Below are 25694 nucleotides of genomic sequence, written 5' to 3' on the forward strand. Positions count from 1 at the left end.
CCTCCCCCATGAATAAATCACAAGAGCCCACTAGTGAGGGGGGGGGGGTGGGGGGAAGAAAAATCACAACAGCATAAAATCGAAAGTGAGAGTGAATAAGAAAGCGGAAACTTTCAAAAGATCTCAGGCTACAGATACCGAAATTACATGAAAGCGGCTAGGCAGCCACTCAGTCAGTCAAGCAGACAGACTGTTGAACGCAGTGCTGAAGGGGAAGAGTTGTGTTGTGACTTCACAACTCCAGGGCAACTCCATAGTGCATTCGGCTACAACTCCTCACATTTGTTGTGGTTTGACTGAGTTTATGCGCTTGCGCAGTGCTTTATCTTTGTCATTATGATCATAGGCCAACCTGATTGAGCCCCTGTTGTTACTTTTGTGATGAACATAATGATGATGATGATGGTGATGCTGATGCTTGTTTGCCAGGAAATCTTTTGAGCGTTTCAAACCCCTGCTTAAACAGGTTTGTATGGAGTTCGGCATTTCTCCAAGCTTTGTGATTTATCTTGCGCTATGGTTTTTAAATTACGGTAGTAGCATTAGTTACAGTCACACAAATCCTCGGATGATGGACAGATAACAACAAACCACAATAAAGACCACAATAATTCATTTCAATGCAAATTTTTGAGTTTTCTATGTAAATCCATACTTTTGTTATAAATCAGAAGTAGGTCTGACTTTTTCCACCATGGAATTGGGGTATACCAACTTCGTCATTCCGTTTGTCACTCATCGAAATATTGATATGAGATCCAACAAATTTTATATTGGGTTTTGCCCAAAAAGTAATTGCGGATTTTTTTAAAGAAAGTACAATAAATGCATTTTTAATAAAACTTAGAATGAACTTTAATCAAATATACTTTTTTACGCTTTTTTTCTAAAGCATGCTAAAAATAACAGCTGATAACTGACAGAAGAAAGAATGCAATTACAGAGTCACAAGCCGTTGAAAAAATTTGTCAACGCCGACTATATGAAAAATCCGCAATTACTTTTTGGGCAACCCAATATATTCTTGGTGGTCTCGACATTCAAAGTCGATCTAGCCATGTCCCTCCGTCCCAACGTCTGACGACGGAGTGTTCAAACGGGTGAGGCCAGCCGCTCGAAATTTTGCACAGATACTGGGCCATATCAGTTCCGATTTGGATGTAGCCCCCATATGTACCGATCCCTGGTTTTGACTTTGTGAGTCTCTAGAATCCTCAATTTTCATCCGATTTGGCTGAAACGCAAGTTCTACCGTTATGACTCTTAATATCCGTGCCAAGTATGGTCCATATTGATCTATAAACTGATATAGCCCCCATATAAACTGATCAACGGATTTGACTTCTTGAGCCCTTGGGACGCTCAATTTGCACCTGATTTGGCTGAAACAAAGCAGCAAAACTCTCGTTTTGACTTTCAATTTCCATTCCAAGCATGATCTGAATCGACCTATAAACTGATATAGTCCCCATATAAACTGATTACCGGATTTGAATTTTATTCCTTGAATCCCTAGTAGCCTCAATCAATACCCAATTTGATTGATAACTCAGATTGAAAAAAGGGTGTAATAATCCGCCCCATGCCACTATGGACATACACCTAAGCCAGTAATGTTGGTGTTGTTGTTGTGTTTTATACTTCATGTGTCTGATTCTGTTGAGTGTCAAGATATAGGAACTCTGCGATTAAGATGGGGTGCGCCCACAAGGTCTGGGTCTGAGTCGAGTGGATCTGGCTGGGTAGTTAAACATGTGAGGTGTATCGTGTGGTCCCTGGTCACAATCGGGACATACATCTTGCACGTCGGCATCAATCCTTGCTCTGTAGGAGTTGAGGCGTCTGAATCTGCCGGAACATAATTTAGCCAGAACTACTCTGGTTTGCCGAGGGAGGTCAATTTCTTCAGGTGCAATGGGAGGCGGTCGTTCTCCAAGAACTACATTCACCCGGTAGCTTTGTTCTCTAGACCTGCTTGATGTGCCGCTTGATCTAGAGGTTCTCTCTTGTAGCGCTGAACCTCGCGCTCTAGATCAAGCTTCTGGGAGGTGGATATTTATCCGCAAGTGGATGATTTGGATGGTCTCTGCGATAACAACCCAAAAGGTATTGCTTAGACAGCATTGATCCTACCTTCGCACTGGTAGGATCTTTGTCTCCTGATGGAGCTGGTCCTCATGAGATTGGGAGGGCGGCATTCTGACCGATCTGAATATTATTCCACTGCGTGTCACAGAGCTGACGAAACCATACTGGTGTTGCATAACCTACCTTCGACCGGCCCATTGCCTTGTACATGGTCAACAAGGTTTCCTAGTCTGCAACCCAAGTGCTGCCGGCAAGTGAATTGAGGACCTTGTTTTTGCTTTTGACTATCGCAAATTGCTGTGGCATGTGGGGAGAATGTGTAAGAGCTATCAAATGTAACGTCAAGCAGTTAGCTAGGCATTCACCTCACGCGTTTTTGTAGTGAACAATGTGGCTGAAGATTTCGTAGCAGATATCTTTCACTCTACGATGCTGCGACTTCTTTTCCCTAAATTCCACAAATGAGTGGCGACCCAGCGTTTCAGGCCTGGCTGGAGGGACGAGTTGGCGATGTCCTCAAATAGTTTGGCATGGCTGACAAATGTCTTCGATAGGTTCAGTGCCACGAGGACCGTCCTATCACATGGCCTGGGCCGATTAAAGCCACGGCAAATATGTGCGGTGATGGCATGCAAAAGCAGCTGTTGTGCTATGCAGTCTTCGAAATCCATGTTGAAGCTCGGCAAATGGAAATTCTGCCAAGAGGCTTGGGGGAGTATTGCCTCAAGCGTGTTTGCTACTGGTGAGAGAAGGTAGATCGGTCTGTTCGACTCCCCCAAACTCGGGTCCTTTCCAGGCTGCAGTAGCGGGATCACTCTAAGCCAGTAATCGGCTTGCTGTGCACTCTAAATACTAAAAAGTAAACTCGAAAAGGAAAATCCCGGTATCTCTTTTTAGGCAAACAAAGGATATAAGAAAATAATTGCTATGCTATTGGTGCGATATCAAGTTATGGTCCAATTCGAACCATAATCGAATTGAATGTTGTGTAAAATTTCAGCCAATTCGAAAAAGAGTTGCACCCTTTAGGGGCTGAAGATTTAAGAGAGGGAGATCGGTTTACATGGGAGATGTATTAGGCTATAGACCGATTCAGACCATATTTGACAAAAATTTCCAGCCAAATCGGATGATAATTGCCCCCTATAGAGGCTCAAGAAGTCAAGACCCCAGATGGGTTTATATGGCAGCTATATCAGGTTATGGACCGATTTCAACCAAATCGGATAATAATTGCGCCCTCTAGAGGCTCCAGAAGTCAAGACCCCAGATGGGTTTATATTGCAGCTATATCAGTTTATGGACCGATTTCAACCAAATCGGATAATAATTGCGCCCTCTAGAGCCTCAAGAAGTCAAGACCCCAGATGGGTTTATATGGCAGCTATATCAGGTTATGGACCGATTTGAACCATACTTAGCACGGTTATTGTAAGTCATAACAAAACACGTCATACAAAATTGCAGCCATGTCGGATAAGAATTGCGCCCTCTAGAGCCTCAAGAAGTCAAGACCCCAGATGGGTTTATATGACAGCTATATCAGTTTATGGACCGATTTCAACCAAATCGGATAAGAATTGCGCCCTCTAGAGGCTCAAGAAGTCAAGACCCCAGATGGGTTTATATGACAGCTATATCAGTTTATGGACCGATTTCAACCAAATCGGATAATAATTGCGCCCTCTAGAACCTCAAGAAGTCAAGATCCCAGATCGGTTTATATGACAGCTATATCAGTTTATGGACCGATTTCAGCCATACTTGGCACAGCTGTTGAAATTCATAACAAAACACTCCATCGGAACACCAAAACGGATAAGAATTGCGCCCGCTAGCGGCTCAAGAAGTCAAGATCTAAGATCGGTTTATATGGCAGCTATTATTAAAACATGGACCGATATGGTCCATCACCTAACCAAAATTGCAAAGTTTGTCCATTAACATTTCACTAAGCAACAGGGGCAAAGTTCTCACATATCAATGAGTGCAGTCCGACTCAAGTTTAAGCTCAATGATAAAGGCTATCTTTTTGTAGCAGAATCCGAACGGCGTGCCACAGTGCGACACCTCTTTGGAGAGAAGTTTTCAATGGCATAGTACCTCACTATCGTTGCCATTATTAGGAGGGGAAAACCACCGCTGAAAATTTTTTCTAATGGTCTCGCCAGGATTCGAACCCAGGCGTTTAGCATCATAGGCGGAGTTTTCTAACCACAGGTGAAAAATTCTTCCGGATGTGTCTACAAATCTTGTGGGCTGACCTCGTGTTTTGTGATTTGCAAAGACATAAGTAAACCGATTTTTGGCTTATATACAGATTCAGATTATTTAAAAAATTACAATAATTTTGCTGCATCATGATTGAAGTCCAATGCTTGAGTCAAAAGTTATGCGGACTAGAAAGTAGATTCATTAGCTCTTATTGACAAGTTGTATGGCCTGGCAATGAAATGATCTCATCGCCTCTGTAGCCGATCTCGATTGAGGAAAAAGGTAAAGTTTTATTGAGATGTTCTTTAAAGGACACCGGGATACAATACAGCTTGCAAATGCGAATTTTCCCTTGAACTGTCCATTAAGGAATAGGGGCAAACTTCTCACATATCAATGATTGCTGTCCGATTCAAATTAAAGCTCAATGTTGAGTCCGAACGAAGCGTCTCAGTGCGACACCTCTTTGGCGAGGCGGTTTTCCTTGGCATAGTACCTCAGAAATTTCGCCAGCATTAGGAGGGGATAACTACCGCTGAATTTTTTATGATGTTCTCGCCAGATTTCGAACCCAGGCGTTCATTATCATATGCGGACATGCTAACCTCTGCGCTACGGTGGCATCCAGATGCTCAATTAATCAAGTCAGAAAATAGATTTGTGTACGGCCTTATTCATAAAACTATATGAAGCCTTAAAATAGGTTTATTTGGCAGTTCTATAAAGGAAATATGTCAGATAAACCTGTGTCAAAACTACCTTAAGTTTTGTAAACAAGGCCGCTAAGGTTTACTAGTGTGCCCATTTCCAACACCAATCGACCTACGTCAAGAAGCTAAAAGTTGTATGCTCTCTATTCGCTCTATAAGCAGGCAATCGAATTTATTCGCCCAGTTGAATCACTCTACTTGTAACATCCAATTTTATTTGATCAATAGTGGTAAAGTTTTCCATAGCTCTCATTTTCTAAAATCAAAACGATCTTAACTTCAAGTCGTACTTAGGTATAAATCAAAGTTTTTTTCCCCCCACCCAAAATTGACATAATCTCAAGTTTTGCCTTTGGCGAGACGGCATACAAGATGAATCAGTAAAATATGAAGAACTATTGCTCATTTGGTTTAAATGACAAAGACGAGGGTGCCTGATGGCAGCAAAAACTCACACAACAAAACTAAAACACTGATCTGTCAGTCAGTTAGTTGGACAAAGCAAAATGACTGAACGACAAACATTCAGACGCTTGAGACAAGCAGAAATTTCACTTTCGCTTTTGATTGGGATGGAGTTTCTTTTTTGTGCCATGCCTTTCTTTCTTTCCTTCCTTCTTTCTTTCCTTCTTTCTGTAGTCTTGTATTATTCATGTGTTGCGCATGCGCTCATATGTGTGTTGTCTGCCTTATTTCAGCTGTGACTTAATGTTGGGGCTATTATGTTATAATACATACCCCACAAAAGAAGCACAATCATGCATACAAAACTATGCATGCATATGTTTGTTTGTCCGTCCGTCCATTCTCCTCCCTGCCTCTTTGATGCTATGGCTTTACAAAGGAGAGATATGCTGTGCTATGCTTTTCATTGCCTCTTTTCTTTGTCAAACAAATAACAGAGAAATGTAACCGCTTTGTTGCTGTTTTGTTTTTGGTAGAGGTTATGGACAATCTCTCTGTGTTATTCTCCAAATCAACTTTTCTCACTCTCCCATATGTTTTATGAGTGTGAATATATGTTTTTTTTTTCTCGTTATCTTCTTTGAACGCGGAAATAATGTGCAAAAATTGCATGAGTGTTTGCATTGTAGTGTATGGGTATGTGTGTGTTTGATTTTTCTATGACTTTGCACTGAACGTTTACAGGAACAACAACAATATATAATAATAATGGGGTTATTACAGTTGTGTTGTATATGGGTAATGGTATATGAATGGGGTTTTTTTCTCTCCAGAGCCACCTCCCGTCATATTTCAAATGTTATCAAGCCACAGACACACACACACACACACTCATAAATACATATGACGCTTCATTATCTAGCATGTAGTCATCGTATAGTCTATTTACTAGGGAATTTTCTCCTCTAGGTAAACGATAGACAAACGAATCAAGTAGATATGAATATGTTACAAATTATTTACATGTTTTATTGCTTGGCATGTTTTTTTTTTATTGTACACCACCTATTTACACATCAATGCATTGTTTATTTTTATCAAAACCAACTGTGCCATATTTTAAATGTGCGAAAATGGTTGTTATTTGTTGTTAATTGGTGATGACAGATGCAGAAAAGTAGATGCAAATGGAATAGAACCAATATTTTTGTCAGAACGGATGAAAATCTGCTGTTACGTGATAGATTAATTGGAGGCCTTAAGATAACGAAAGATTATCGCCTTCGCACTTGGTGCTATAGAGTACATTCAGAAGTCATAGAATGGATTGTTTTTGATGAATTTGGAATTTGAACCGATAATCCTTTGATCAATCAAAAGCTTTGACCCATGTAAATCACCGCGCAGAGGTATACACATATATATCACCTCATTTAAACTGATCCCTGGCTTTACCAGATATACCCTGACTGTTCTAGCATGCCGTGCGCATGGACAATGGAAAAGAGGGACACGAAGATCATATTCTGTACTAAAGTAGAAATCCCGAAAATAAGCAAAACCAATAGATTCACGTCCAATTAAATCATAAATTGTATACCCTCTACCATAGGGTGGGATTATACTAACTTCGCTATTAGGCGCCCGGGTAGCTGAGTTGGTAGCGTGTTTAGATAACCAGTGCAGGATTCGTGGGTTCGATCCCCGCCAGAAGTCTTGGTCTGTGGCTACTGTGGTATCACAATGGACTTTAATTGTCTAAGTGAGTCTGTAAAGGACTGCCACTCTTACCTAACCTAACTTCGCTTTTCTGTTTGTAACACCTCGAAATATTGCTCGAAAACTCCAAAAAAGTGTATAAATATTCTGGATTGCCTTGGCATTTTAAGTCAATCTAGCCATGTCCGCTTGTCCGACTGTCTGTGGAAAGCACACTAACTTTCGAAGAAGTAGAGCTAGGCGCTTTAAATTTTGCATAAAGACTTACTTGGGCAATATCGGTCCATATTTAGATACAGCTTCCATATCAACCAATCTCCAGATTTTACTTCTTCAGCCTCTAATCATTAAAGCAAAGCAATCATTATCCGATTTTGCTGAAATTTTGCACAATAATTTCTCTAATGACCTTCAATTTACTTGCAAAGAATGTTTCAAATCGGCCCACAATCTGATATAGCTCCCATATAAACCGACCTCCCGATTTGTCTTTTTATACCCACCACCATAGGATAGAGGTATACTAATCTAGTCACTCCGTTTGTAACACCTCGAAATATTCGTCAAAGACCGCATAAAATATGACCGTCTCTACATTCTGAGTCGATGTAGCCATGTCCGTCCGTCCTTCCTTCGAAATCACGATAGCAGGCAAACGCGTAAAGCTACCCGCTTGAAATTTTGCACAGATACTTAATATTGATGTAGGTCGTTGGGGATTGCAAATGGGCCATATCGGTTCAAATGTAGCTATAGCTCTCATATAAGCCGCTCTCCCGATTTGATTTCTTCAGCCCTTACAAGCCGAAATTTTTGTCCATATCGGTTCAGATTTAGATATAGCTCCCATATAAACCGATCTCCCGATTTGACTTCTTGAGCCCTTACAAGCTGCAAATTTTGTCCGATTTGGCTGAAATTTTGCATGTGGAGTTCTACTATGATTTCCAACAACTGTTCCTAGTACGGTCCAAATCGGTCACAACCCTGATATAGCTCCCATACAAACCGATCTCCCGATTTGACTTATTTAGCCCTTACAAATCGCAATTATTGTCCGATTTCGCTGAAATTTTGGATGCGGTGTTCCGTTATGACCTCCAACAACTGTGCTAAGTATAGTCTACAGTTCGGTCTAATACGATACGCCGATTGTAAATTTTGCCCATGAACATTCCACTAAGGAACAGGGGCAAATTTCTCACATATCAATGAGTGCAGTCCTATTCAAGTGTTAAGCTTAACGATAAGGGACCTCGTTTTTTTTTGCCGAGTCCGAACCGCGTGGCGAAGTGCGACACCTCTTCGAAGAGAAGTTTAAGATGGCATAGTTCCTCACAAATGTAGCCAGCATCAGGAGGGGAAAAACACCGCGGAAAATTTGTCTGATGGTCTCGCCAAGATTCGAACCCAGGCGTTCAGCGTCACAAGCGGACATGCTAACCTCTGCGCTACGATAGCCTAACGTAGCTCCAATAGCAGAACCCGATATAGCTTCCATATAAACCGATCTCCCGATTTTATTCCTTGAGCCTCTAGAGGGCGTAATTCATATGCGATTGCAAATTTTGCACAGTGACTTCTTCAATGCTCTTTAATATACGTACCGAATATTGTCTGAATCGGCCTATAACCTGATATAGCTCCTATGCAAACCGATATCCCTATTTTACTTCTTCATTCCCTTTATGGCGGAATTCGTATCCGATTTGGTTGAAATTTTGCACAATGGGATCTACTATTGTCTTTAACATCCAAGCCAAGTATGGCCCGAATCAGCTTATAACCTGATGTAGCTCCAATGGCATGGCAATTCTTATCCATTGTCTTTTATTTGCCTATAAAGAAGTACCGGGCAAAGAACTCGACAAATGCGATCCATGGTGGAGGGTATATGATATTCGATCCGGCCGAATTTGCCACACTTTTACTTGTTCTACGGAGGTTTTGAAGATTTTTATATCTAAAAGGTGATTTTTTTAGCTATTATTCGTTTGACAGCACTGGTTTAAACAGCTCACTCACACACGTTTCCCTTTCAGTGTCAATGTCAAACATCTTCAGTTTGGTCTATAATTTAACCATGAATAGTCTTACAAACGAACAACGCTTGCAAGTTATTGAATTTTATTATCGAAATGCGTGCCCTGTAAAGAAAGTTCATCGCGCGCTTCTTCCATTTTACGACAAATCTAATTTTTGGCAGAATTGTCAATTTTGGAGTGAAGAACAGCCAGAAGCAATGCAAGAGCTACCCATGGATCCAGAAAAAGTCACAGCTTGGTGCGGTTCATGGGCTGGCGGCATCATTGGACCGTACTTCTTCAAAAGTGATGCGAATCGTAACGTAATTGAGAATGGTGAGCGCTACCGTAAGATGATATCCAACTTTTTTTTTTTTGGCCAAAATGCAAGAGCTTGACTTGCATGACATGTGGTTTCAACAAGACGGTGCCACATGCCATACAGCACGCGTAACAATGAACTTATTGAGAGGCTCCTAATGCTGGCAACATTTGTGATGTACTATGCCAAATTTCACCCAAAACATGACCTTATATAAAGGAAAAAATTTTTCTTAACAAGTTTCATCCGTCTTCTTTACGGCAATTCAAATTTCATTACAATACCTCTTTCCTAACTCGGGCTTGAATTTTTCTAAGATAGCTCTATTCTTGGGTATTTTACTAACCATTTGTCGTCAATGGGTTAATGACAATCCGGGTTACCTTTTTTAAAACAAATTTAAGGACCTTTGACCAATGTGGGTTACGCATTGACTCAAAAAATGGGGCCAATTCTCTCATATCAATGAGCGCAGTCCGATTAATGTTTAACCTCAATGATAAGGGCCCTCTCTTTTACTGCCGCATAGCGGCACCACTTGGTAGAGAAGTTTTAACATGACAGCATACCTCACAAATGTAGCCAGCATTAGTAAGGGGATAACAATCGCTGAAAATTTTTCTGATATTCACGCCGGGATTTGAATCCATACTTTTGGCGTCATAGGCGGACATCGTAACCTTTGCGCCACGGTGGCTTTCATTAGTAGGTTTCGGTCAAGTATACGCTCTACGGTACATTCTTATGAATGAATGGCTGTAACAAAATTTGATACATAGACGGTAAGGTAGATAATTTGTTTCGTAGTTCGTTTGGTTCGTTTGCCTATGTAGTTCTCTTATTATGTAAATATTGTTGTTGTTAATAAGTTATTCACTTGTTATTCTAGCTAGTCAATAACTTTTTTTTCATTACACATATGACGTTTTGCTTATTGGCTTATTTAGCCAAGTGTTAAGTTGATTGCTATCTAGGCACCTAAACTGGAAAATAGAAAAACACTGTGGTCGTTGACGTAGACAATGATGGCACACTCAAAGCTGTATATGTTAATGTAAATGCAAAACAAACAAGGAATTGCTGGAACAAAATGAAGAATAAAAATATTTACACTCAGAAAAAAAAGAGAAACCATTAGAAAGACTGTTGGTTGAGTTGGAATAAAAATATATGTAAAAACTTTCTATGTTTGGCCAGAACGAAACTTTGGCCCACCCCCAGGGATTCTAAAATGTAAATAAATAATAAAAATCAAACTACGAAAGGTTAGGTAAGGTGGGATTTAAGTGGCAGACTGCCATCAGATTCGCTTAGAGGTTTTCGTCCATTGTGATGCCACAGGAACAGAAGAAGGAAGATGCCTTCTAGTTCCTACCGTTGAACCATCCAGATCGCTTTAAAAAGCCCAATAACTTGCGAATGTTCACATCCGCCAAATCAGACAGGTTCTCAAAGAAATGAGAAATGGAACTTCTTCTAACCGCTAGTGCGGGCCACACACACAGAAGGTGTTCTATAGTCTCTTCTTCTTCGAAGTCCTCACAGCTAATGCAAAAGTCGTTGCTGGCAACCTTCAGTGTATCAGCATGTTTTCCGATTAGACAGAGACCTGTCATGATGGACACAATGACTGAGACGTTTGTTCTAGCCAATGACAGCAAAGCAGTAGACCTCTTCATGTCTAGTTTAGGCCACATAGTCTTAGCCCCCTCTTTGTGACCATCTATCATTCGTAGTCCTTCGCGCCTAGTCCTGAAAACTTAGCTCACATGTCGCTAGAGGCATACCTACAGATTCCAGTATGCCTGGATTCCAGTATGCTGGAGACTAGGAACTACCCTGTATCGGGTAGCTCCTAGTCTCGCAAGCATATCCGCTTTACAATTCCCTAGGATATCTCTGTGGCCCGGCACCCAAAACAGGTCTCTCTTTGAGAGATCTGCGACAGTCGAGGGTGGTTTTTGTTTGTTCAGAAATACGTTCTCCAGGGATTTAATGGCTGCCTGGCTGTCTGAGAAGATATTTATGCCAATCGTCGTTATGACATTATATTGGGTTGCCCAAAAAGTAATTGCGGATTTTTTAAAAGAAAGTAAATGCATTTTTAATAAAACTTAGAATGAACTTTAATCAAATATACTTTTTTTACACTTTTCTTCTAAAGCAAACTAAAAGTAACAGCTGATAACTGACAGAAGAAAGAATGCAATTATAGAGTCACAAGCTGTGAAAAAATTTGTCTACGCCGACTATATGAAAAATCCGCAATTACTTTTTGGGCAACCCAATATCTTAGCAATTCCACCACTAACTTAATTGCAAGGATCCCCGCTTGATACATACTGCAGTGGTCGGGTAACCTTTTCGATATGACCAGTTCTAGATCCTTAGAGTACACCCCAAAGCCTACCTGGTCGTTTAGTTTGGAACCATCCGAATAGAAGTCTATGTAACTTCTCTTACCAGGGATATTGTAGTTCCAATCGGTTCTGTCAGGACCGTACAGTAATTTTTATCAAAATGCGGCTCACACTGTCTGGAACATCAGATATTGTAACAAGGATGACACAGTGTCCGTAGCCGCCACATGACCCATGCGAAAGCCCCCTTAACCTCACGGCAATGGTCGCTGCAATTTGGGTAGCCACAGTGTCCATAGCATTAAATTCAGTGCATCAGATGATGTCGTCCTCAGTGCGGCTGTGATGCACAAACAAGCCATCGTTCAGATCCGGTTGAGTATTTAACAGTAGGTGGACTTTTAAAGCGCCATCCACCAGACCACAACACCATATAGCATTATAGGTTTGACAACTGCAGTATATACCCAATGAATGACACGCGGTCTTGACAGCCAACTTTTGTCAATGGCTCTCTTGCAGGTGTATAGGGATTTGCATCATACTTGAAGCAATTGTTGTGCAAAATTTCAACCAAAACGGATAATAAATTCGCCCTCTAGAGGGTCAAGATCCAAGATCGGTTTATGTGACAGCTATATCAAATAATGCACCGATTTGCACCACACTTGGCACAGTTGTTGAAAGTTCATATAAAACCCCTTGTGCAAAATTTCAGCCAAATCGGATAAGAATTGCGCCCTCTTGAAGCTTAAGATGTCTAATCGGGACATGGACTTATATGGCAGCTATATCAAAACATGGTCCGATATGACCCGTTTGCAATACCAAGTGACATTTACTAATAAAAATTATTTGTGCGAAATTTCAAGCGCCCAGCTTTACTCCTTCGAAAGTTAGCGTCCTTTCGCCAGACAGACGGACGGCCTATCAAGAATATATGTAAAAGGTGATTTTTTAGCTATTATCTTTTTGGCAACACTGGTTTCACGCACGTTTCGTGGTTTGTTTCACTGTCAAACATCTTCAGTTAGGTCTATAATTTAACAATAAATCGTCTTACAAACGTATAACGCTTGCAAATTATTGAATTTTATTATCAAAATGCGCGCTCTGTGAAGGAAGTTCATCGCGCGCTTCTTCTTCGTCAGCGACGATGCTCACTTTTGGCTCAATAGATACGTAAATGAGCAGAATTGTCGATTTGGGTGTGAAGATCAGCCAGAAGCATTGCAAGAGCTTGCAATGCATCTAGAAAAGTCACCGTTTTGGTATGGTTTATGGGCTGGTGGCATCATTGGGCCGTACTTCTTCAAAGATGATGCGAATCGTAACGTAACTGTGAATGGTGAACGCTATCGTGAGATGACTTTTTTGCCCAAAATGCAAGAGCTTGACTTGCATGATATGTGGTTTCAACAAGACTGTGTCACTTGCCACACAGCACGCGTAACAATGGACTTATGAGAGGCGAATTCGAAGAACATTTTATTTCACGTTCGGTACCGGTCAATTGAACACCTAGATCATGCTATTTAACGTCTTTAGACTATTTTTTCTGGGGCGATATTAAAGCTCATGTCTGTTCAGATATGAGATCGTCTGCTTCCTGTTCTTTAGACTTTTTTGACTTTCCTGTTACTGCACTGCCTGATGTATAGTCTAGTTTTCCGACTTTTTATAAAGTCGGCAACGGTTCCATCGTCGGATCCCTGTTCGTTAAGCTGTATTGGGTCTTTTCATATCTTAGCCTTCCAAATCTTAAGTAAATGGGCTTCTTGGGAGTAGGTGATGGTACCATCATTGGCTCCCTGTTTGTTGGGTTGCACTGAGTCTCCTGCCACTGCACTGCCTAATGTTTCAATATTAGGATCTTTACCTTATTCCAGTATTCCGAATCTTTAAGTCGGTGATGGGTCGTGTCGCTGGGCTTCTGTTTGTTAGACTGCGTTGGGTCTCTCGCCACTGCACTGCTTGATATTTAAGTTTTAGGATCATTGCTTCTCCTAGTCTTTCCGTAATTGTCTCGTTATCGGCCCCCTATTTGTTGGGCAGTGTTGAGTCACCTGCCACTGCACTGCCTGATGTCGCAGAATGAAAATTTCTGCCTATCCAAGTCTTGCCAGTCTTAAAAATGACAGCTTTGTTTCCGTAGTGCGACATGCCTTCAGTCTTAGCCAAACTTGTCACCGAGAGACTTGATCAATGCCCTCCTCCTTCTCCTCCCTGTGGAAGACCTCCTACTTCTCTGTGGCCAAACCTTGATTTTGCTTGCCTAAAAATCCCAACATGCGATCCGTCGCAAATCTACTGCCCCATCCCTTGATAAGAACCGTAGCCTTCATGAGCTGGAGGACATCCATCTTTCTCACCAGGTCGAGCTTTGCGCCCTCCCAGGGAGCGTGAATACCTCTGACGAGCTGTTTGACGCTATCAATACATTCCGCCGACGCAAAACGCAGCGTAAAGATGTCCCCTCTAAACTCGCAGCTCATCATTTGTATGGGTGGACCCTCTACAGAGGTCCACACATGTACAAAAATCCGATCGTTAACCAGGTCCTCCACTTGGGACCGATGATCTGGTGGAATCCTACCGAATGCACAGCCGATATTAATGACTGCATAAGTCAGCTCATCTCTGTTGTGCTTCCTTGTCACTCTGGCGTAAGAGGGCGGCTCCTAACCATTCTCAGCGACCATATTCCCCTTCCATGATGGCTGTGGCCTCCTTTTGGAAGTCAAAGTCCTCCATGAAGACTCAGGGGCCGTGCGCGCTGCCTTCGTTCCTGTTCCATATTTGTCTACCTCCGCAGGAAACTGTCTGGATATAGACCGATCTGCCGATTTAGATCGGTCCAGATTTTGATATAGCTGCCATTTAGACCGATCTGCCGATTTAGGGTCTTAGGCCTATAAAAGCCACATTTATTATCCGATTTTGCTGAAATTTGGGACAGTGAGTTGTGTTAGGCCCTTCGATATCCTTCAACAATTTGGCCCAGATCGGTCCAGATTTGGATATAGCTGCCATATAGACCGATCTCTCGATTTAAGGTTTTGGGCCCATAAAAGACGCATTTATTATCCGATGTTGCCGAAATTTGGGTCTGTGAGTCGTGTTAAGTCCCTCGACATCCCTCTTCAATTTGGCCCAGATCGGTCCAGATTTGGATATAGCTGCCATATAGACCGATCTCTCGATTTAAGGTATTGGGCCCATTAAAAGCTCATTTATTGTCCGATTTCGCCGAAATTTGGGACAGTGAGTTGTGTTAGGCTCTTCGACTTCCTTCTTCAATTTGGCACAAATCGGTCCAGATTTGGATATAGCTGCCATATAGACCGATCTCTCGATTTAAGGTTTTGGGCCCATAAAAGGCGCATTGACTGTCCGATGTCGCCGAAATTTGGGACAGTGAGTTGTGCTAGGACTTTCGACATCCTTCTTCAATTTGACCCAGATCGGTCCAGATTTGGATATAGCTGCCATATAGACGATCTCTCGATTTAAGGTTTTGGGCCCATAAAAGGCGCATTTATTATCCGATGTCGCCGAAATTTGGGACAGTGAGTCGTGTTAAGTCTCTCGACATACTTCTGCAATATGACACAGATCGGTCCAGATTTGGATATAGCCGATCTCTCGATTTATGGTTTTGGGCCCATAAAAAGCTCATTTATTGTCCGATTTCGCCGAAATTTGGGACAGTGAGTTGTGTTAGGCTCTTCGACTTCCTTCTTCAATTTGGCCCAGATAGGTGCAGATTTGAATATAGCTGCCATATAGACCGATATCTCGATTTAAGGTTTTGGGCCCATAAATGACGCATTTCTAATCCGATTTCACTGAAATTTGACACAGTGACTTATCTCAGGCTTTTCGACATCCGTGTCGTATATGGTTCAAATCGGTTTATTTTTAGATATAGCTACTACAAAGATCAACATTTTGTTTTACACAATTGAATAATTACTTGAAGTTATTAGTATTTGGTCCAAATCGGAACATATTTTGATATAGCTGCTATGGGGCATAAGGTATGCATTTTTCACCGGATTTTGACGAAAGGTGGTTTACATATATTCCCGAGGTGGTGGATATCCAAAGTTCGGCCCGGCCGAACTTAATGCCTTTTTACATGTTCTTCTTCAGCATTTTAGCAGTGTTATGCTCATCGGGAGATCTGATTCTTTTTTCAGCTTTTGTAGAAATGCATCCTGCACTTTCGCCAGATTACGCTATCGGTACACACTCCTCTGTCTCCTTTGTTGCTTTCTCGTATCTCGGTCTGCTTGTGAGCTTAGCAAAGCCTTCGCTCACTTCAGCCGTCATCCCAAGGCCCTTATCTCTTGATTCGGCTGCAATGACTGTTTCATTGACACAGTCACTGCCTGAATCCGAGTCAGAAATTTTGACTTTACACAAAAAATTTATTTGGAATTTTCGTTTTCAAAACCAAACATTTTTTCTGAGTGTACTAAACTAGCCAGCAAGACCACTCGTTCGCAACTAAGTATACAAAGCAGAAAAGAAGAGAACAAAAGCAAAGAAAGAATTGCGAGTGGACACAAGCTTTTAGAACTTGAACTTGAACATGAACTTGAAAATAAAAACTGGGCAAATAACTGGGTGAAATTTTTCAAAAGCACAACAACAACAACAACAAAACACAACAACAAGCGAGTGCTCTATAAACAAGGCATATAAAGATAATATTAGCTGGCACTCATATGACTGCATAGCAGTATGGTTGTCTTCTTAAGCATTTCCTGCTTGATGAATTGCATTTAATTTTGTTTTCTTTTTTTCGTTCAATTCTAGGTAAATCCACATCGAATAGCAAAGAGGTAATTTGTCCCGATGACAAATACAAAGAAGAAGGTGATCTCTGGAATGTTGAGGCTCAGGCCGCCTTTTTGGGTCCCAATCTGTGGGAGAAGACTCTACCATACGATGCCGATCTTAAGGTAACACAAGTTAGTATCATCACCATCGCTCTGTAGTGGCTGCGTCTATCGAATGTTTTATAGTTTACATATATAACTTATGTACATTTACATATACATGGACAAATTCAAAGGAAATGAGATTAAATGGAAGGAAACAATTAATTGAAAAAAAAGATCAAAATATGTAAAAAAATTGTTACCTGACCTTAATCTCCTTTCTTTGTGTTTTCATACAAAGGTGGTTATAAAAATGTCAACATAAAACTTGGTAATCGATTTTTAGAACCTTTTAAGTGTTTAATATGGCTCTCAAAACAATTTGATCTAAAAAGCAGCTTTCTGTAAAAAAGTTGTATAACCACCTTAGTATACCTTAGTTTGTGAAAAAGACCCAACATATACACTGACTGAAATTTTCATTTATTTTGTTTTATTAATTTAAAATCATTTCTTCACCGACAAATGTCAATTTGCAAATTTGCCCACGAACATCCCATTAAGGAACTGGGGTAAACTTTTCACATATCAATGGGTGCTGGCCGATTCAATTTTAAACTCAATGATAAGGGACCTCCTTTTTACAGCCGACTCCGAACGGCGTGCCGCAGAGTGACACCTCTAGGGGGAGAAGTTTTTAAATGGTGAAGTACCTCACAAATGTCGCCAGCATTAGGTGGGGATAACCACCGTTGAAAAATTTTCTGATATTCCCGCCAGCATTCGAACCCAGCCGTTCAGCATCGAAGGCGGATATGCTAACCTCTGCGTTATGATGGTCTCCATCACCTGCGCTACGGTGGCCTCCTTCGACGACAAATAATAAACCGAAAATTCCGCTTACATTCTCCCTATCTCATGAAAGGTATTTTTAAACCCACCACCATATAATGATGGACATCATACTTGCCATTGGCCAAAATTGCAAATTTTGCCCATGAACATGAACACTAAGGAACAGGGGTAAACTTTTCTCATATCAATGAGTGTTGTCCGATTCAATTTTAAGCTCAATGACAAGGAACCTCCTTTGTATAGCCGAGTCCGAACGGCGAGCCGTAGTGCGACACCTCTTTGGAGAGATGTTTTACATGGCATAGTACCTCACAAATGTCGCCAGCATTAGGAGGGGAAAACCACCGCTGAAAATTTTTTCTGATAGTCTCGGCAGGATTCGAACCCAGGCGTTCAGCGTCATAGGCGGAAATGCTAACCTTTGCGCTACGGTGGCCTCTCTTGCCATAGGACAGTTTCCCTTTTTTTCTGATGTGCTTGCAAGTATTCGACTTAAGATTCCTTGTAGTCGTCGAATTTCAAGTTTACAGCGACTTTACTGTATTAATAGCTAGTAAAAGCGTGCTAAATTCGGCTGGGACGAATCTTGGGAACCCACCACCATAGACTTTGCTAAAAATTTGTAAAAAAAACAAGTGAGAGCGTGCTAAGCTCGGCCGGGCCGAAACTTATATACCCTCCACCATGGATCGCATTTGTCGAGTTCTTTGCGCGGTATCTGTTTTTAGGCAAACAAAGAATAATGAATAAGAACTGTTATGCTAACTCAGCTATATCAAGTTATAGTCCGATTCGTACCATAAATGAATTGAATGCTGAAAATTGTAAAAGTCATTGTGTAATATTTCAGTCCATTCGGATAAGATATGCCCCTTATAGGGGCTCAAGAAGCAAAATCGGGAGATCGGTTTTTATGGGAGCTGTATCATACTATAGATCGATTCAGACCATATGTTGAAGGTCATGGGAGAAGCCGTTGTACAAAATTTCTGCCAGATCGGATGAGAATTGCGCCCTCTAGAGGCTCAAGAAGTCAAGATCCCAGATCGGTTTATATAGCAGCTATATCAGGTTATGTACCGATTTACGCCATACTTAACACAGTTTTTGGAAGTCATAACAAAACACCTTATGCAAAATTTCGGCCAAATCGGATGAGAATTGCCCCCTCCAGCGGCTCAAGATCCAAGATCGGTTTATATGACAGCTATACCAGGTTATGAAACGATTTGAACCATACTGAGCACAGTTGTTGGAAGTGATACCAAAACACCACGTTCAAAACTACAGTCAAATCGGATAAGAATTGCACCCTCCAAAAGCTGAAGAAGTCAAGACCCAAGATCAGCTTCTATGGCAGCTACATCAGGTTATGAAATGATTTGAACCATACAGAGCACAGTTGTTGAAAGTGATACCAAAACACCACCTACAAAATTTCAGTCAAATCGGACAAGAAAAGCGAAAAGCTCTAGAGGCTCAAGAAGTCAAGACCCAAGATCGGTTTAAATGACAGCTATATCGAAACATGGACCGATTTAGCCCATTTTTAATCCCAACTGACCTACATCAATAAAAAGTATTTGTGCAAAATTTCAAGCGCCTAGCTTTACTCGTTCGACAGTTAGTGTGCTTTCGGCAGACGGATGGGCGGACAAACGGACGGACATGGCTAGATCGAATTAAAATGTCATGACGAGCAAGAATATATAACCTTTATAGGGTCTTAGGTGCATATTTCGAGGTGTTACAAACAGAATGAGGAAATTAGTATACTACCATCCTATGGTGGAGGGTAAAATAAATTTAGTTGAGGGGCATAATTTCAATCTACATGCAAAACTTCTGTCAAACCAGCAAAAATTAAAGCTTCTAGAAACCGAACGAGGATGATCGAGAGGCTGGTTTATATGGGAGCTTTGTCAGTTAATAGACAGGCTTGGACCGTATTTGGCATAGTTGTAGGAAGTCGTAATAGAACACCGCCAAATCGGAAGCCAAATCGGAAGATCGGTTCAGGAAGTCAAATCAGGCGATCAGTTTATATGGGAGCTATATTAGGTTATAGACCGATTCATACCGTACTTGGCACAGTTGTTGGAGGTCTTAACGGAACACTACATACACACTACCACTACCTTCGATACTCCTTTAGGTTCAAAGATATTTGAAGTCATGTCTGAGTTTGGTATCCTTGCAAAATTAATAAGACTCTGCAGGATGACACTTGCTGATATGCGCTCCTCAGTAAGAATAGGAAAGAATCTCTCGGAGCCTTTTAATACCAAAAGAGGTTTCAGACAAGGAGACAGCCTATCGTGTGATCTCTTTAATATCCTGTTGGAGAAGATTATACGAAATGCAGATGTGAATAGATATGGCACACTAATCACAAGAGATCACATGCTACGCGCCTATGCCGACGACATCGATATCATAGGTCGGTCACCGGAAAACTGCTGCCTTTGAGAGAATCTAAAGAGGGTCAGTGAAAATGGGTCTGGCAGTAAATGGAGATAAGACGAAAGGGATGGTTTCAACTCCCAAAAAAGCCTTGCACAACTGTGCAGATAAAGAAAATGGAGAAAGTTGGGAACCACAACTTTGAGACAGTCAGTAACTTTATCTACCTCGGGGCACCGTCGTAACCGAAACGAATGACACCAGTTTTGAGATTAAGCGAAGAATAATACTGGCTACAACAGATGCTACTTTGGACTAAGTGAGCAGTTAAGAAAGAAGGTCACCTCTCGACCGAAGAAGTTTACACTATGCAAGACACTGATTCTACTCGTGTTGTTATATGGTTCTGAAGCATGGGTACTTGTGAAAGAAGATGAAGCAGTACTTGGAGTATTTGAGAGAAAGATTCTTCGTAAAATATATGGACTAGTTTGCGTTGATGATGAATATTGGCCACGTATGAACCACGAGCTGTATGACGACGATAGCATAGTTACACGCATCAAAATTCAACGGCTGCGTTGGCTAGGTCATGTTGTCAGAATGGACGAAGAAGCTCCAGCAAAGAAGTCTTTTGAAGTCAAACACGGTGGTACACGCAAACCGGGGAAGACCAAAAGCCCGATGGAAAGATCAAGTGGTGGGAGACACCCTGAAATTTGGTGTCGGAGATTTTCGAATGAGCGCAGAATATCGAGGCGCTTGGAACGCTATTCTATGTTCGGCTAGTGGAAGAAATATTCTGTCATAGCCAATTAAAGAAGAAAGACATACAAAAATTCAGCCAAATCGGAGAAAAATTGCGGCTTGAAAGGACTTAAGAAGGCAAATCGGGAGATCGGTTTATATGGGAGCTATATCAGGTTATAGACCGATTCGGATCGTACTTAGCGTAGCTTTTGTAAGTCATAGCAGAACACTACACGCAAAATTTCAGCCAAATCGGACAAAAAATGCGGCTTGTAAGGGCTCAAGAAGTCAAATATGGAGATCGGTTTTATGGGAGCTACACCAGGTTATAGACCGATTCGAACCGTTCTTGGCACAGTTGTTGGAAGTCATAACAGAACACTATGTGAAAAATTTCAGCCAAATCGGACAAAAAATGCGGCTTGTAAGGGCTCAAGAAGTCAAATCGGGAGATCGGGCTCAAGAACTCAATTCGAAAGATCGGTTTATATAAGAGCTACAACGGGTTCTTGACCGATTTGGGCCGAACTAGGCACAGTTATTGGAAGTCATAACAGAACATTACATGCCAAATTTCAGCCAAATCGGACAAAAAATTCTATGGGCTCCAGAAGGTAAATCGGGAGATCGGGTTATATGGGTACATGGGAGGTTATTGACCGATTCGGTTTCCAGGGGCTCAAGAAGTCAAATCGGGAGATCGGTTTATATGGGAGCTATATCTAAATCTGAACCGATATGGCCCGTTAGAAATCCCCAACTACCTACATCAATATTAAGTTTCTGTGCAAAATTTCAATCGGCTAGCTTTACGCGTTCGCCTGCTATCGTGATTTCGACAGACGGATGGACGGACTTGGCAAGATGGACTCAAAATGGCGAGACGATAGAGTATATAGTTATAGGTCTTAGACGAATATTTCGAGGTGTTACAAAGGAAATGACTAGATTAGATGACTAGATGACCAATGGTCGTGCTAAGTTCCGCCGGGCCGAATCTTATATAACCTCCACCATGAATCGCATTTGTCAAGTTCTTTGTATGACTGAATCTAGGTTGTGCAAAATGCTCTCGAAGGATCCCATCACGCCTTGTTCCTTGAGGAGGAAGGATGGGACTTACACTGAGAGTGGACAGAAGACGGTGGAACTTTTGATGGAGGCATTTCCCAGGTGACCAGGAAGAGGTCGGCGATCAAGATATCGCAATACCTGCATATTTGGCCTTAACGGATGACCTCATCAGGGACATCGTTGATGAAGATAGGTCTTGGGTATAAAAATAAACTTATGGCGATAAGCCTACTACTTTTGACAGCAGGTGGGTGCTTATGTCAAAGTCATTAAAATTCACTTTTCTGCGCTAAATGATCATAAAATATTAGTAAGTTGAGTTTTTTTAAGGCTTAGGAAGTAATAAGAGTTCTTTTTTTTAGCTGATTTCAAAATTTTTTAAAATTTAATAAAAAAAAGTTTAAAACAATTTGGAAAATTTAAGTTTTCGGAGTGGACTCCATAATCTGAGTAGGAGTCGAGCAATCTTTCCGGAGTCGGAGTCGAGTGAAAATTGCTCGACTTTACAGCCCTGATTAAAACCCTTAAAAATTAACAGAATGAATCCTTTTGGTCCTGTTTTCCAAACAAGGAAGACCCAAAGGCGTTCGATCGAGTTGAAGAAAAGAAATTGCTAGTTTTAAAAAATCCGTTACGGTATCTGTTTTTCAATTCATCAAAATAATCTCTTTTTTCTAAGAACACTTTCATGGTCCCAAGCTAGATATCGACCCTCTTTTGTTTCTCCTTGTTTGAAAAAGGGAGCAAACAGATTCCTTCGGTGAGTCTTTTGGTCATAAATATATTAGAGTTCATTTGTTCGAATAACTTAAAAATCTGAGAAAATATGTAATACATATTCTTCATAGGCTCACAGGTCATATCAATGTTGGTATATCCAACTCTTATTTTTCCTTAATTATTTATTTTTTATTTTTTTTTTTATTTGCTCCTTACAAATTCTGGACACAACCACACTTTACACTGTTCGGACGTTAGGCATACAAAAAATCACCCTCCCCGTGTGTGTCTCACGTGAAATGTTACTAAAAACAATGGCTTCTAGTAGTGGCAAATCCATTAAAAATGTTTTCATACATATTATTGCAGCAAAACGATTGAATCTTTTGGATGCAATCGCCTACACACATGTTTTTTTTTTTTTGTTTTCTAACACGTGTTTGTAGTATGGAAAATGTTTGCAATTTGAAATTTTAATTTTAATCGCTAAAACGAATTTTAATGGTAGTTTATTAAAGTAAAAAAAATCCAGAAATATTTGAAGTTTAAAATATTGTTTTTTTTTAGTAAAATTTAAAACTGCAATATTTATATATTGTTTTTATCAAAAAACAAGTAAAAAGGCATTAAGTTCGGCCGGGCCGAACTTTGGCTACCCACCACCTCAGGTATACATGTAAACCCCATTTCATCACAATCCAATGAAAAATTAATAACTTAAGCACCCAAATTCGCCATGGACATTGAGTGGTCTAACATAAGTCACCATTCAATTTTTTAGAACAAAATATTGGTCTTGGTAGGCAAATATATCCAATTATAAACTGATCTGAACCATATTAGGGTCGAATATGGTGAGGCTCAGAAAAACACTGTTTCAAATTTCAGCGAAATCGGGTAATAAATAAAGCTTTTGTGGGCTTATGTCCCCTTATCGGCAGATCTGTCTCTATGACAGCTATATCTGAACACAGTCCGATTTTTACCCTATTTGGGTCGGATGTTGGGAGGTCATAACCTACCCACTATTCCAAATTTCAGCAAAATCGAATAAAAAATTAGGCTTTTATGGCATTCAGACCCTTTATCGGGAGATCGGTCTATATGGCGGCTATATCTAAATATAGCCCGATCTGAACCATATTTAGGTCACATGTCGGGAGGCTTAACATAACCCACAATTCAAAATTTCAGCAAAATCGGATAAAAAATAAAGCTTTTATGGCATTCAGACCCTTTATCGGGAGATCGGTTTATATGGTAGCGATATCTAAATATAGTCCGATCTGAACCATATTCGGGTCAGTTGATGGAATTCAATTCACTATTCACTGTTTCAAATTTCTCCAAATCGGATGAAAAATAAAATTTTTATGGGCATTAGACCCTCTATAGGAAAATCGGTATATATAGTAGCTATATCCAAATATGGTCCGATTAGGCCGGTTCAAGAACTTAACCAGCGTACATCAAAAAGAGGTATCTGTGCCAAATTTCACCTCAATACCTCAATTTTTGAAGGCTCTAGAGTAATTACAACAGACGGAAGGTCAGACACAAGGACATCGTTAGATCGTCTTAGAATTATACGACGATCCGAAATATATATACTATATATACCCCCTATCCTACCGTGGTGGATATAACAACGAAAATATTATGCAATTGAAAATAAATTTTTAATTTCTATTACAGAAGAACTGTGAAATGTAAAATATTTTAATACCAAAATACAAAACTTACCGTATCGGCCTTTACTTCGCATTGTAAAAATTGCAGATAATAGAGTTGAAGTCAACCTAGAAAAAAATAGAAAAACAGGAATTTAAAAAATAATACTACAAATAAACCATATTAAACAAGTAAAAACGCATAAAGTTCGGCAGTACCGAACTTTCGATACCCACCACAATGTATATATATTGGGTTGCCCAAAAAGTAATTGCGGATTTTTTAAAAGAAAGTAAATGCATTTTTAATAAAACTTAGAATGAACTTTAATCAAATATACTTTTTTTACACTTTTTTTCTAAAGCAAGCTACAAGTAACAGCTGATAACTGACAGAAGAAAGAAAGAAAGAAAGCCAGGCTATGACATAGCCTGGCTTTCGCGGCAATTTTCTTCATCACTTGCCGCACCGATTTTGAATAAGTGACCTCGAAGTCCTATGTGGCTCTTTATGATACCGAAAGCTATACTGACCTCCTTCTTACTAACTTTCAAAAATAGCCTCGCCCTCTTACAACCCGGATCTCTCCATAGAATTTTTGCCGTCATACAGACTTTTTCGCTATTCTGCAGTGTTACATAAACGTTCGTCAATCACGCCCTTAACTCGTACTGCGTCGACCGGAAAGGCTTCGGGTTAACCAGGTTTATTGGCGGCAATCCTGTGTCCTTCACTCTCAAATCGTCTGCTCTTTCACTTCCTCTTACTTCGCTATGACCCAGCACCCAAACGATGCGGATCTTGCCATATCCAGAGACGGCGTTAGTCTTCTTCTGACACTTCAAGACTGTTCGACAGTTTATCGTCCTGGTTGTTATTGCCCTGATGACCAGTTTACTCTCCGTAAAGATGTTCACTCTGACCATCGTCGCGTGAACACCACACCACCTAACGCATTCTGTGATCGCCCTGCTATCTGCCCGCAGGATCGTAAAATGATCAGGCAGTCGAAAACAGATCTCAGTCACTTTGTTCTCAATGTAGACCCCCAAGACCATTCGGTACTCTAGTTTTGATGCATCTGCATAGCATGATCTCCCAGATGACAATACCAGTCAATCCAGTCTGTCAATCCCAGACTTTGCCTCTAGCAGCAATGTCTCGCACTCGACCTCAAGTGTCGTCTCAGGTATCCGATAGGAAACCTCTTCTAATCCAACCGGGTTTCTTATTGTTGCCTCGACTATACTGCGATAGTATGACCTACTCCTATCCTCTAGCCATTCCACATTCTCAAGTCCTCCTACATGACAGTTTGGTGTCATTTATATTGGGAGGAGAGGGTGCATCCCCCGACGCTAAGACCCAAAAGACCATATATTTGCGTCTGAACGGCAGGACGTGACCCAGATTCTAGGATCCTTATATAAGATTCGAACTCTACTTTCATAGACCTTTCTTTTAATTCCCATATTATTTCGATCGAACTG

General features: G+C 40.8%; 1 protein-coding gene across 9 annotated transcripts in view; it reads left to right on the plus strand.

Annotated features, from left to right (window-relative positions):
• The window catches only part of LOC106082934 (putative uncharacterized protein DDB_G0286901), a 146408-nt gene that overhangs the window by 105699 nt on the left and 15015 nt on the right, over positions 1-25694 (plus strand). For 6 of the 9 annotated variants that reach the window (XM_059362132.1, XM_059362144.1, XM_059362158.1 and 3 more), the window contains one exon: positions 16667-16821. In XM_059362132.1, the coding sequence (XP_059218115.1) occupies positions 16667-16821 (155 nt within the window). The remainder of the gene's footprint in view (positions 1-16666; positions 16822-25694) is intronic. The other 3 variants (XM_059362139.1, XM_059362148.1, XM_059362164.1) reach the window with 1 other exon arrangement.

The sequence above is a fragment of the Stomoxys calcitrans genome, chromosome 1, assembly GCF_963082655.1.
Source record: "Stomoxys calcitrans chromosome 1, idStoCalc2.1, whole genome shotgun sequence".
Lineage (NCBI taxonomy): Eukaryota > Metazoa > Arthropoda > Insecta > Diptera > Muscidae > Stomoxys > Stomoxys calcitrans.